Raw genomic sequence first — 12,844 nt, 5'->3', positions numbered from 1 at the left:
TAATTGCAAAAAAAAAAAAAAGCACAATGTGGAAAAAAAGTACTAAAAATAAATGAGAGGAAAACAATCTTTATCCTCCACCTAACAGTTACTGGCATTACTGGATGCAGACCTCCATCCACGCTTTGTATATTTTGGTTTGGCTTCATTATAAAGATAAGGGATTACTTTCAAGTGTACCTTCAGACTGAATTCTGATGCAGGTTCAATACTTTCTCTACCAATAAGAACGAAAGGCATAATACATTTTGCTGTGTATAACCAAAACTGATACCATTTCTGGTACTAAATACATTCTATTCTATCCTATTTACTTCTTACTAACTTACATACACACACATATACGTATATCCATATACATAAAAACTTCCTCAACTAAGTCATTCACTGTATAGAACATTTCATAACATAATTGTTGGAAGAAATCTTTACTGATTCTCCACTACATATTGCCAAAAATTACTGGCCCACTGGGGACAGTGGCCTGGGGAAGAACATGGGTCAGGGGCCCCAGTCATTCCAGATCGCAGATATTTTATGTAGTATACTTCCTTCAGAATGGTCCAGAGTAATATTTAAGCTATGCTCAAATGCATACTACAAGTCACTGAACATCTCCAAGTTTCCTATACAAAAGGCCACAAAGACCCAAAGCTGGCAATGACCCATTAAACAGAAAAGGCATACCCAAGGGCACCATCAGTATCTTAGAGTCAAGATGATTCAAGAAAGTGGACCACAACCTCTACTACAGAGGAGGGTAAAAGTCCTCCCAACTGTTGCTTCCTGCCAATCTGATCCAGAAGAAATCTACTGGCCAGTTGATCACTGTGTCCATAAGTAAAACATATCACCAGGCACTGGGAATACCTTTGATATCACTAGAAATATCATTACATCTTCTCTCTGCAGGTTTTGACTTTGTATCATATATGGTAGATTGAATTCAACTCATTCTTATAAATGTATTTAAAAAGCAAAGCTCACTCTGTTATAATTCAAAAATTATTGACCTATGATCTCTGTTTTATTTTGCCCAAATCTGTTGGGGGTAATTACTGGTAAAGAAATTTTTATGGCCTGAACTGTTCACAGACGTCTCCCTTTTGCAGCGTGTTAGTCGTGCAGTATAGGTGGAAAAGTTAGCTCACTAAGGAATATTTCTATTCCAGGAAATCTTTTTTTTTTTTTTTTTTTTTAACAATAGACGAATAACACTTTCCCAGTGCAGAGCTTCTGAGTAATAACTACCTTTGCTAGAATTTGTGAAACATTCAGAATATTCACACATGAATACTCAACTTAGCAGAGGTATGAGTATTCAATATTACTGAACAGCATGAGTCATAGCAACCAGAGTTTGGCAGCTTTACTCATGAGAACATTTGCAATTTCTTTTTAAGCATCCAATTCAAGCTTCTAAATTACATATCCTCTATGTGATAAATTATATAGCCACATTATAAATTGCATCTATTTGCACTTCTGATCGCTCAATTGTCCAACTAACCCATCTCCACAGAGTCTACTTTCAGATGTTGTGCAACTTTGAAAAGTTTAAGMATTGCTAATGTTCAAGTAGCAAAACGGAAGGTACAGCAAGGCACAACAATTTTTTCCCAGGTGCAGACCACCCTGCAAGAACTGGACCAAGAATTTAACTTAGTCCAAGGACTTACGTTTTACATATAATCGCCCTATCATCTCAGCAGTACCATAGTTGTTCCACACCTCGCAGACATAGTTGCCTGAGTCCGAGGGACGCGTGTTCTCTATCAGCAGACCTGTAACAGTCTGCCGAAACCTGCTGTCAGGCTCCCAGGGAACATTGTCCTTCAGCCAACGATACTTTGGTGCGGGGTGCCCTGATGCTTTGCAAGGCAGCTCCACTCGCTGTCCTGCCATGGCTTTACGATGGTCAAACCCATCTAGAATAGATGGAGCTGAATTCGCTGGATCTGAAAGAGCAAACAGAGGGTTTCAATAGGAGCATTAAAATTATTTCATTCACTGAGCAATATGGCAATATTTATTCTCCTCTGTTGTTTGACTTGCTACCCAGTGTTTTATGTACTACAGTTTGCTACTGTGCCCCAGCCATCAGTCTGTAATATCTCAGTAGTGGTGGCTGAGATCCAACAGCATGTACTAACAAAATATCTCATGACTACTTGGAAACCCTCCCACTGGATTTTTTCCAGGTGGCAGCCATTTCTCTGATCATCCTTCATGTCTCCCATCAGAGGAATGGAGAGCCAGAAATGTGTTGCCTTAACAATTATTACTGCTGTCCCTGCACTACTCGACTAGAATGAAGCCAACACATTCTCCATGTTTCTCAGTGGTCAGAAGGTTTTGAATTAAAGGAGTGATTTATTCCCTTGTCAGAAAAGAAATGGATAAAGACATGGGAATCACTATCTGTAGACTACCCAACAGACAGGCCTTTTCTTCTTTGGAAAAAGAACTTGAGATGGCAAGAGCAATTTACAACTTAATATTCCAACTTTCTGTGCTCAATTTATTGAGAAAAGCAGCTCTCAGCTAAGCACACTTATGTAGCAGCTGGGATGTATTTGTGTCTCACAGAAATCTGGCAGCGTGCCTTCACCAGAGGTGTGTGTACCTCACCAAAGATAGCAAATTATTTGTGAGGCTGGGTCTTTTAGTTTGAAAATGCTTGGGGAAAGAGACTGATATGATTTAGTTTTGTGCAGCATGCAGCACAATGGAAGCCCATACAGCTGAGACATCTTGGAGCTACTGCAACATAAATACTAAATAATAAATCAATGAATAGTTGATAAACAAATAAATAAATGATAAATATATCAAAAAACTATTTCAATAGTTACTCATCATATATCTTAACCCACTTTGCTAAGATTCCTGTCTCACAGAGAAAGTTCACACACTGAGCAACTCCTTTCACTCCTGTCTAATACACTGGTCTCTTTTGGGGTATATTGACATGGTAGTTGACTAGATGTAGGTGTGATTGCAACCACTTTGACATTATCAAGTGGGTTTTAAATTAGTTAGTTCAGGTACTGCTCAAAAAGCAGCTGCAGCAGATCCCTGCCATTAACTGGAAAGAATATTAAATAAGCAGTCCATGCTAAATTCAAGCTACTCAAGTTATAGTTCAATCAGCATCTGAGTTACTTGGTTTAAAACTAGCTTAGACATATCTTCATAAACTACTGTCACACCTGGAGGGATATACTTGAAAACAAAATACATGTTCTGTGTTAACTAGAGGCCCTATGCAAGTTATTCTATCAATTCTAAAACAGAAATTTTGATTGTAAACAAATGGAATAAGTGGCCAGTCCRGTAACTTTTGTGCTAATATCTAAATAACACGCTAAATGCCAGGTTTAATGGAAAATGACCACAGAATTTTTTCTGCTCTGTATGTGCCAGCAAAGTTGAGACATTGAAGGCAACAACACAGCAACTTACTGTTTGTCTCATTACAAACACATCAGCCAGTAGCTAAACAAATGATTTTGCATGAATTGATAAACAATAATGAATATTCACCACCAAACACTTCATCACCAAGTAAGCAAAGAATATTTAAGGATGTAAAAGGCAAGCAAAAAATGYATGTAAAATGTATGTAGACCTTTCACAGCTATATTCATGGATTCTCTGATTTCAGTTCTTAAAAGACTCACTATTTTTAAATATAGAAAGATCCACTAAAGGAAAAGAAAATCCATTAGAGAAATACTTAGAGACAAACTTTGTCCATAACTGCAATACTTGTTCAGTAGCCTCACAGGACTGGAAATGAGAGCACAGTATAGCTCTAAGAGAGAACAATTAACTCCACAATATTCAAAAATGCCAGCTATTGCACATTGGGACAGGTAAAATTTTCTACTCTGATTTGGTGTGTAGAGGAAAATAGAAGAGGAAACTCCAGACAGGGCACATCTTTTAGGGTGCTTGCCATGAACTACAGAAGAGACAGAGCTTTCACTTTTCCCCCTTTTTCAGTGCAATAACTAGAAATTTTCCTGTGGTAACCAAGATACAAGCCCAATTTTATTTATATTACCACTGGCTCAGCCTTAGCATGATTTCATACGGAAACAGACCATAAAATTGAGCCAGCTAGAAGGATAAGAGCCTGCCTTTCCTTGTTAAGACCAAAACAGGCAGATTATTGTGCAGGAATAATATTTCTTCATCTGGCTGGGAAAAGCAGAGGAAAGAGTTTTACCCACAGGAGACACATATCAAAGAAAGAAGCTCCTGGATCTGACTGGTAAGTAATTCTAACCTGAACAATCACACTATTTTTAGCATTAGTATATTTAAGTACTGATTTGTGTGTTCAGAAGGCTTCAGAATCCTTCAGCAATGCTCATACTGGGCAAGAAGTATGTTGCTAATGCAAATCCTTGTGCCCACTTCTGTCTCCCTTTCGGTTCTCAAAGAAAGGATGGGAAATTGAGATCTAATCACTAGATTTTTCTCATAAAAAGACCGAAAGTCAAAAGCACAAGGTCAAGACAAGAGGACAGTGATGCCTCTGACTGTTAGCTTGTAATGGTCACCATACCCTGATGGATCTTTAGGGCTAGGGTTATATAGCAACTTAGTAAGAGTGAAAAGGAGAAAAAGGTCCATAGGGTATTCAATGGGTAGGTGGACCTGCCTTCTGTAAGGCAAGGACACAGTGCGAGAAAGCAGAAAGTCTGGGATATGCTGTCAGTTAATTCTACTGATTTGGGAACACAATCATAGATGTGCATACATTGAAACCTAGGGTGCAGCTACAGACATCCAGCAAATGGGGGAGGAAAGGAGAGATGGGGAAGGGCTAATCCTAAACAGAAGTGTTCAAGAACAAGCTCAAAACCCAGGCCTAGAGTCTGTTCCTCCTTCTCACCTCACCCACAATTGCCACCTCCTTTCCCTGAGACAAAATGGGGAGAACAGGGAATTGGAGAAATACAGTACTGACAACCCCCAAGTGTTGGGGCCGAGGGGAGGAGGTCAGCCCAGCAGGACACACACTACAATCATGAGATGATTTGCAAACAGAAAGAAAAGTGAAAACACCTCACCTACTTGCTGCCTTACAGTTTTCACACCTGCTGTACAAGGCCTTTTGCCCCAGGACTAGTACATCTGCCCATGGGCAGCAGTCTGCTAACCCTCCTGCCTACCTGCAGCACCCTTAGTGGCCTGGGCCAGGTCACATACCCTTTTCTGGCTGGAGCGCCCCTCCTGTAAGCAGGGGAAAACACTCTTTATCCTGGGGAAGGAGTGTGGTGAATGGAAAGGAAGACTGAAATGCACCTCAGCTAACCTGAGACTCCTGCAGTGGAAGTATCTATAGCTGAGCTAAATGCCCTGGGCTTCTGCTATAGTTAACAGAGAGAAATAGGCACCATGGGGCAATTCATCTCACCCCAATGTAGGCAGCTGAAATAGGTCAGATAAACTACCCCTAAAACTGTCCGTTCCTCTCCATTGATTATACAGAAGCTAAGGTACTAGACACTTTCTCTGCGAATGTCTACTTTTAATGAGATGAATCCCAGCCAGAGTCCTTTTATAAAGCACTCTATAYCTACTAAAAATCACTGGAATAAATGCCAAAGCCAGGCCAAGCACCCTGCAGGTTCTCTGGAAATATCTAATAGGAGGAGAAAAACAGAAAAAAAGCTATTTAAAATGGGGACATTTTACTTTTCAGTGGCAGCAGTAAGCTCACAGCCAACCACTTCTACCATCCATTTGACAGAGGAGTTGATCATTAGTGCCTATGGACACAAGCTCCTGCCTTGTCAGTTCAGCACACCAGAGACAGGCATACGTGGTACTTAGTTCAACATTATATAAAAGGAAGCACCTGATACAAAAAGTCTTGCGCTGTTGCTTTGTCGTGTTTCTCCAGTGTATCTGTGCCTTGTGATACATCGGTAGTTGTACAGTCCATCCTCATTCTGTACGTCTAAAATATACAAGGCTCCCGTGGATGTGATGAGAAATCTAGGTCCTGAAAGACACAAGAAATTGCAGTGTTTAAAATACCTGCAGGTTTTTACTGTATTCTGCTTTCCCAGGCTTAGAGATGGAGGAAGCAGGCTGGAGGGTCCTGAAGGTTTTATTGCCAGAGTTTAGAAGCTGACAGTTATAAGTTTACTAAGTGCAAATGCATATAAAGATATTAATTCATGTGCACTTCTTATAAAAAAGATAGGGATCTATTCAGAAAATGTGTGCAATGAAGTAAAGGAAGGTTCCATGGTCAACATCACAATCACCGATATACAAGAGGTACCTGAAATAAAATACATGGTATAAAATAAAATAAATTGCTAATGAAGAATTTAATCCAGGTTAACTCAACATTAGAGTGTGATATGATACTAATTCACCTGCACAGTTGTACACATTAGAAGGACTGTGTGGGATGACATGCATAATAAAACAGTATTAGCCAAAATGGCATTCATTGCCCAGGTGCATCAGAAAACAGAGCAAAAAGGATCAAAAAAGTAGAACTAAAGAGATCAGTGAAAATGAGAGAAACTCACAAAAGTAGGAAATTTTTGCCCAAGGATATGGGGCCTATTTGCCAAAGAATACTAGAGAAAAGAACCAGAGACCTGCTCCATAGACTATTTCAGGTGTGATTGCAAAAGAGAAAACAAGGACAGAAAAACCTGACCCCAGTGGAGTTGTACATACTTGAGCTAGCCGTAAAGTAGAGACCATGAGTGTCAGAAACAGTCTCACTTCTCTCTATCCATGTTTCCTGTGTGCTAATGTACTACAGTCCTCAGCAGGATGGGCTGGGCTCTTTGGAGCTCCGTACTAATATATTTGGTCTGCTGTGGACATTTGTTGTTTATAATATTGCAGTCTGCAACTGGAGAAGTACAATGTAAGCAGGTGCACATACTCTGTGTCTAAATGAAGGGCTTAAATAAGTTTTAATTGTAAGAGTTTTTTTCTACAACGAAAAGTTCACTTCAGGAAGAAAAATAAGTCCAGCACAGTATTTTTTAATTAATTTTAGAATATGTACAAAATGTCATATGGTACATATGTACACACGTGCAATTTTGATCATTTGACACCTGCACAGATGCATCTGTTCTGTAAATGTATGTTCTAAGATCAAGGACACAGAAATGCTAACATCTACATGTTTATTCTCAAATTTTTCCCATATTAGAATAAATGGAAAATAATGCGGTTAGAATGGATTGCAAACTTGAGTCTTACAAGAGTGGCCACTGTTTTCAAAAGAAATACTGCAGACTGACCTATGAATACTTTTCTAAAATTTTTGCATTGGAGAAAAAAAAAAGATGGTGTCTGGTAGCTCTTGCAACATGCATATCTTTATGTGTGTATTATAAAATACACCTGACTCCCAAACCAAAGGAAAGAATACACAAAAATGAAAGCCATTATGAACTAATATCCAGTAATAAGCAATAAGAAATATTTCATATTCTTCAGAGTTAGATCTGAGCAATGACTTTTTAATAATTAACAGTAGTCAGGGTGCTTGCTCACAAATGCGTCAATGTGCAAGCAATCCAGCAGAGAAAAGACAGAAAGGAAATGGTATCACTACAGAGGGCAATCGCCTTTAACCATAGTCAAAAATAAATGAAAAAAAAAWTTTTTTGAAACACTTAACGTCACAGGACAGGACTGACACAAAGAACACCGAATAAAGCAACCTCAGCACACCTCCTCTTCTTTGTACGAGTACCAAATCACAAAATAATCACAGCTATGACTTCTCCTGGCTGACCCTGTTCTCCTAAAAGTCAAGGCACAAGTATGGAAGCAGAGCTGGATCACAACATTGGAAAAATACAACAAACACTGTACATACCCTTCTGAAGTGCCTTGTTTGTTCCAATAATGTGCCATTACTAAAAAGTTTAATAACAAAACAAATCCCCAGCACAGAGGCATAGAAGATGTTGAGCGACTGCCCACTACCCTGAGGGACAGCGAGGCTAAGGAAGGTGTGAAGCACAAGGAGAGAGGACCAGAAGGCAAGAACGTTCTCCTCAGCAGTGAGATACTATTGGAGCAACACTGTATTCCAGCCTAACGTATGAAGTGTGTAAAAGCTAAGGGAGGGGGGGATTGGGGGGGGTCCCATTTATACAAAGGCCATATTTGTTTCATATGCTCTTGAAAATGTAATTGCTTGCATACAGAAGACTTGTGTTTCAACACAAATTACTTTGAAACAAATATACTGTTGAATATAGTAGGAAAAGCACCTGAGGAGGTAATATTTCACAGTGACATAGCCAGGCGCCTGAAATATATCCTAGAAAAGGTCACATGAAAAATGCAAAGCTATCTTGCATCTTATATTTGAATAAGTTTAGTTGTAATGTTTGGAGGACATGATATACATGGCTTAATAAGAGTAAGTTAATTCAATAAAAATATTTTACCTAGCTTTTCCATTACTAAGCAGTTATTAATTTGCTAGCCTGCTCAATAGCTTAGCTTAAGCAAACATGCTAATGGTGTTTCCTACATATATCTGGCAGCTAACAGTTACTAACAACCAGAAAGCACAGTCAGCAAGTATGTAGGCAATCACCTGGTGCACCCTGTATCATAAGACTGTTCTTTACACTCCATCAATTGTACAGTTGGGTTTCAAATCCACAGCTGAGAAGAAGTYTACCATTTCTTAGGGAGGCAGTTTCATCTTGATTCACAAAGAAGTGGTACTTCCTGTTGGTCAGGGAATACTTTTTTTAAAGCTGATTTTCACACTATAGCTCCTAGCTACAGTGCCATATCCTATACTAAATATTTCTTCCTTTTTACTTTTACAGTCCCCAAATGCTCAGACATAATCACTTGACCCATTCCACCTATCTTCTCCTCATCACTTAGGCACTCAATGTCTGTGTTAACAAGATTTATTTACTTTCAACCCTAATTCTAGGTTAGAAAGGATATTTAGAATTTTGGTGTGGAAACCCCTGGGATGTTTGTCTCCTGTGTTAGATGCAAATTCCATACTGAAATATTTATAAAGCAAATCTTCCTTTGCAAAGAAACATGTTACATGAACTACAGGTAATTAAAGCCCAGTTGTCTGCCTTAGTCTGCAGGCAGCATGAAACGACAGCTTCAGGAGATGTGAATCACATTTAAGGACTTCACTTAGGGTTAATGATGGGTATGGAGGCAAAGGCAACCTCTTCCTGCTTCTGTTTCCAGCTGTGTGAGCACTGGCCCACTGCATGTTACAGCCAGGGTAGCCAATTAGCTGTGTGCTGGCCCACAGCAGTGCCATGTGGTGAACAGGGCCTCCAGGCTGCTGAGCTGGAGATGCAAGCTCCATACAGAAACGTCCTCTGGAGCCCGATCAAGGCTTGCACCAGACTATAAGCAATGTATGTACACAGCAAGAGATGCAACTCCATCACCAAACCATGTTGGGGTGGACATCAGTGGAGAGGCTGCTCAGCTGCTATCGCATCACAAGCCCAGGAGCACACGTGAGCATCAGAAGGTGTTAATTGGGTGGCTGCGACTGTTGTGATCCCGCCAGTAAACCTGCACATGCTGTGCATTTGTGCCAAGCAACTGAACATCTAAACAGCCAAGAGGCAGAAATGGTACTCACTGTACAAGGGCTTTGCATCGCTTTCTTTTCTGGAAACTTGTAACTTTGCTAAATATGCGTAACTCCTGTTCTATGAAGAGTCACACTGTTGGAGATTACTAGTATGTGCAAGTTTAAGATCATACAAACACATCCAAAGTTTTAAAATGAATTCCATTTTCCATGCTTTTCTAAAACTTTCACTATTTTCAGTAGGTCCTTTGAGAAGTAAGTGCAATTTTGAGGCATGAACTATACAGGCCATCATTAATAATTAAATTTATCTCTCTTCTTGTGATAAGCACGAAGTAACTGTCACAGAAATTTAGAGATCAAATCCATAGCTTCCCTTCAAAGTGCTAAAAGCTCACTTCCTCAATATTTCTACCTTGTGAACTTTATTCCCAGTAATATTTACACCGGAATTGAAACTCGGGAAGTATATGGAGTGCCTACTACCAAGATGAAGGATATGTATAGATATGTGGGTTATTTTCAGATCACATAGTACTGCCTTGCATTTGCAGGTGAAACCTTCTCTCTTCAGCTCTGGCAGTGTTTTCTCTAATGCACTTATACATCTGGGTCAAACACAGTTGGTACATATATTAAAAGGTTTCCATTTATCAAAAGAGCTTGATGAAAGCTGTGCAAAGCCAAGAAATTGTTCAGTGTTATCTTGTTGTTCTGTTTTCTACAGAAGTTATGAACATACTTGAGCTATCTAACACTGTTTAGATCATCTTCCTGTTGGAAATTACTCAGGCAATTGTATAATAAAACCTTCACTTAATGTATTATCTAGAGATTTTTGCCTCACCCTCTTTAAAGATAACTAAAAATAAATAGTTATTGCCACACATCAGATGTTATCCGACAGCATACATTTCTCACCAACACATATTGTGTATAATTGCAGGGCTAAAGCTTTTTCTTTTCCTCTCTTCTTCTTAATATATTTTACATACTTATGTAATGCTTTAATAACCAACTTCTCCTTCTACTGTAAAAATGCTAGACAGAAAAGATGACAGAAAAATAAAAGGGGAAGTGCATGTAATTTCTGTCATCTTCTAAATGGAAAGCATTTTCATTAAAACCGACAGGCTGTCAACTGTGACAAAGCCAAAGTGTTGAGTGTTCTGTGTTCAGTACTTCAAAAAGTGTTTAGAAATGCACCAGGATGGGGATCGACAAGCTTTTATTACCCTGTTGATCTAGGGGAGGGTTCTATTCTTGAGGCGCATTTAATTTAATCACTCTTGCTTTGCTGCAACAAAGTCTAATTTTTTTGACTCACCTACTTAATATGCCAAATAAGGATTTTTTTTAACAGAACATTCTTTTAGATAAACTGAAGCTTTTTGTTTGTTTGGCTGTTAGCAGGCTTCAAGGGAGGAAGGCACAGAAGCCTCCTTCACAACAATTAAAAAGAACACTGTCAAAATATATTTCATAATTGCCATTTATTATTCCTCCTCAGTAGTGTTTGTATTAATCCCTTGAACACTTGATTATAATAATTTTGCCATTTGATTTTCAGAGACATCGAATGCTCAYGTCTTTTACGTGTTTCCTCAGTTTCAGATTTTAATGCTTGGTGCCTTTGCAAATCTGGCCCAACATCTGTATTAGGTCTTTCACTGAAAAAGTTCAAGGGTTATTATGAACCCTTATTACTCTTTGCCTTGGTGAGGTAGGCAAGTGTAGCAACAATTACTATTTTAACTGTTTTACAATGGGGTTTACTGAGGTACATGGATTGATGTGCAGAAGTCAGTGGAAAAACATGGGAATAGAACTCATAATTCATTCTCCAGCTCCCTATCTGTCACTAACACAGAAGTCTGCTTCTCTCTGAGACTGAAATAGATATAGATCCAAGGACTAGAAAGAACCATCAGGGTCATTTATTCTGACCTTCCATGCTTCATCCATTAAATCCTGTGTCAAGTCCTAATCTGAAAGTTAAGCTATGGCTTTTAAAAAAAGACATTAGTCATGATTAAAGTCTTCTTGCAGTGGAGAGTATATGATACCCCCGGGTAAATTATTCCAGTGGTTAATTACTCTCGCTTTTAAAATTTAGTGCATTGTTTGTGATCTCAGTATATCTGGCTTTGACCCCAGCTATTGGATCTTATTGTGTCTTTGTTTATAAAGATTTTCTCTCTAGTCAGAAGTCTGCCCATTTCAGTACTTACAGAACATGAGGAAATTACCTCTTAAACTATTTATCTCTTTAATAAGTTAAATAGATTGAAATTCCTAGCTCATTTACTGTGAATTATTCATATTTTGAAGTATTCCTGTGGTTTTTGCCCAACACCTTACCAACTTTATTTAAAGTTCTTTCTAAGTCTGCATCACACTGCTGGACGCAATCGCTCATTAACAGTTCTGGTAATATTGAATGCAGAATGTCACCACTCTCTTCTATGCAAAATTTCCCTCCATTTATATATCCAGGAATTGCATAGTCCTCTTATACATACTAAGTTGCTTTGGTTATTCACCACAAATTATGATGTCCTTTCAGAGTCACAGTCTTACAGAATAGATTTCCCTCATTCTGTAGATTAAATCTATTGTCTTTTTCTTTCTTGACATTAGAACTGGCTGTATTAAAAACTACATGTTCAAATGAGTTGTCTTTATCACACAGTCCAAATCTGCCTACATAACTCACCCAGCCATATAATGATTTACTATTCCACCAGTGTTTGAATAATTTGCATATTTTACCAACATCTGTTTCCTTATATGTTTCCAATCTTCATTCATTATTTGAAACTTTATTTTTTTCTTCTGATATATTACTGACCCATTTGTTCTGAAGACACATATATCATAGTAATAAGACTGTGAAGAGAACAAATGGGGAAGAGGAGGAGGAGCTGGGTCAAATCTAGGCTTGACCAACCTTAACTAAGGGTCCAAAATCCCATAGATGATATTTTAGAAGCACACCCTTCATTCTACTGTCTTCTGACTACTGCCCTAAATAATCCAGTGACTTCATTAAAGTTTAGCTGCATTGGCAAATCCTGTATTCATTTCTCTAAGTGAGAAGAGGTCACATTAACAATTATGAAATTGCTCTTATGTAAGGTTTTTAATSCCTTCCATTAGACTGTATAATATCACAGATTAAAATAAAATTTTACAGGTCTTGGTGATAAGTTAAAATAATTCTGTTTAGGTTTCCTA

At 38.5% G+C, this 12,844-nt stretch overlaps 1 protein-coding gene across 1 annotated transcript in view; it reads right to left on the bottom strand.

The window, feature by feature from the left end:
- Positions 1 to 12,026, bottom strand: part of DSCAM (DS cell adhesion molecule) — a 188,918-nt gene extending 176,892 nt beyond the window's left edge. The window contains exons 1-3 of the mRNA XM_026088187.1: positions 11,969 to 12,026; positions 5,876 to 6,121; positions 1,680 to 1,958 (exon numbers count right to left, since the gene is read on the bottom strand). Coding sequence (XP_025943972.1) covers positions 1,680 to 1,958; positions 5,876 to 6,121; positions 11,969 to 12,026 — 583 coding nt within the window. The remainder of the gene's footprint in view (positions 1 to 1,679; positions 1,959 to 5,875; positions 6,122 to 11,968) is intronic.
- Positions 12,027 to 12,844: the final 818 nt, after the last annotated feature.

This window comes from Apteryx rowi, unplaced genomic scaffold (assembly GCF_003343035.1).
Source record: "Apteryx rowi isolate R43461 unplaced genomic scaffold, aptRow1 scaffold_756, whole genome shotgun sequence".
NCBI lineage: Eukaryota > Metazoa > Chordata > Aves > Apterygiformes > Apterygidae > Apteryx > Apteryx rowi.
The sequence above is the reverse complement of the archived record's forward strand: the minus strand, read 5'-3'. Positions and strand labels throughout refer to the sequence as shown.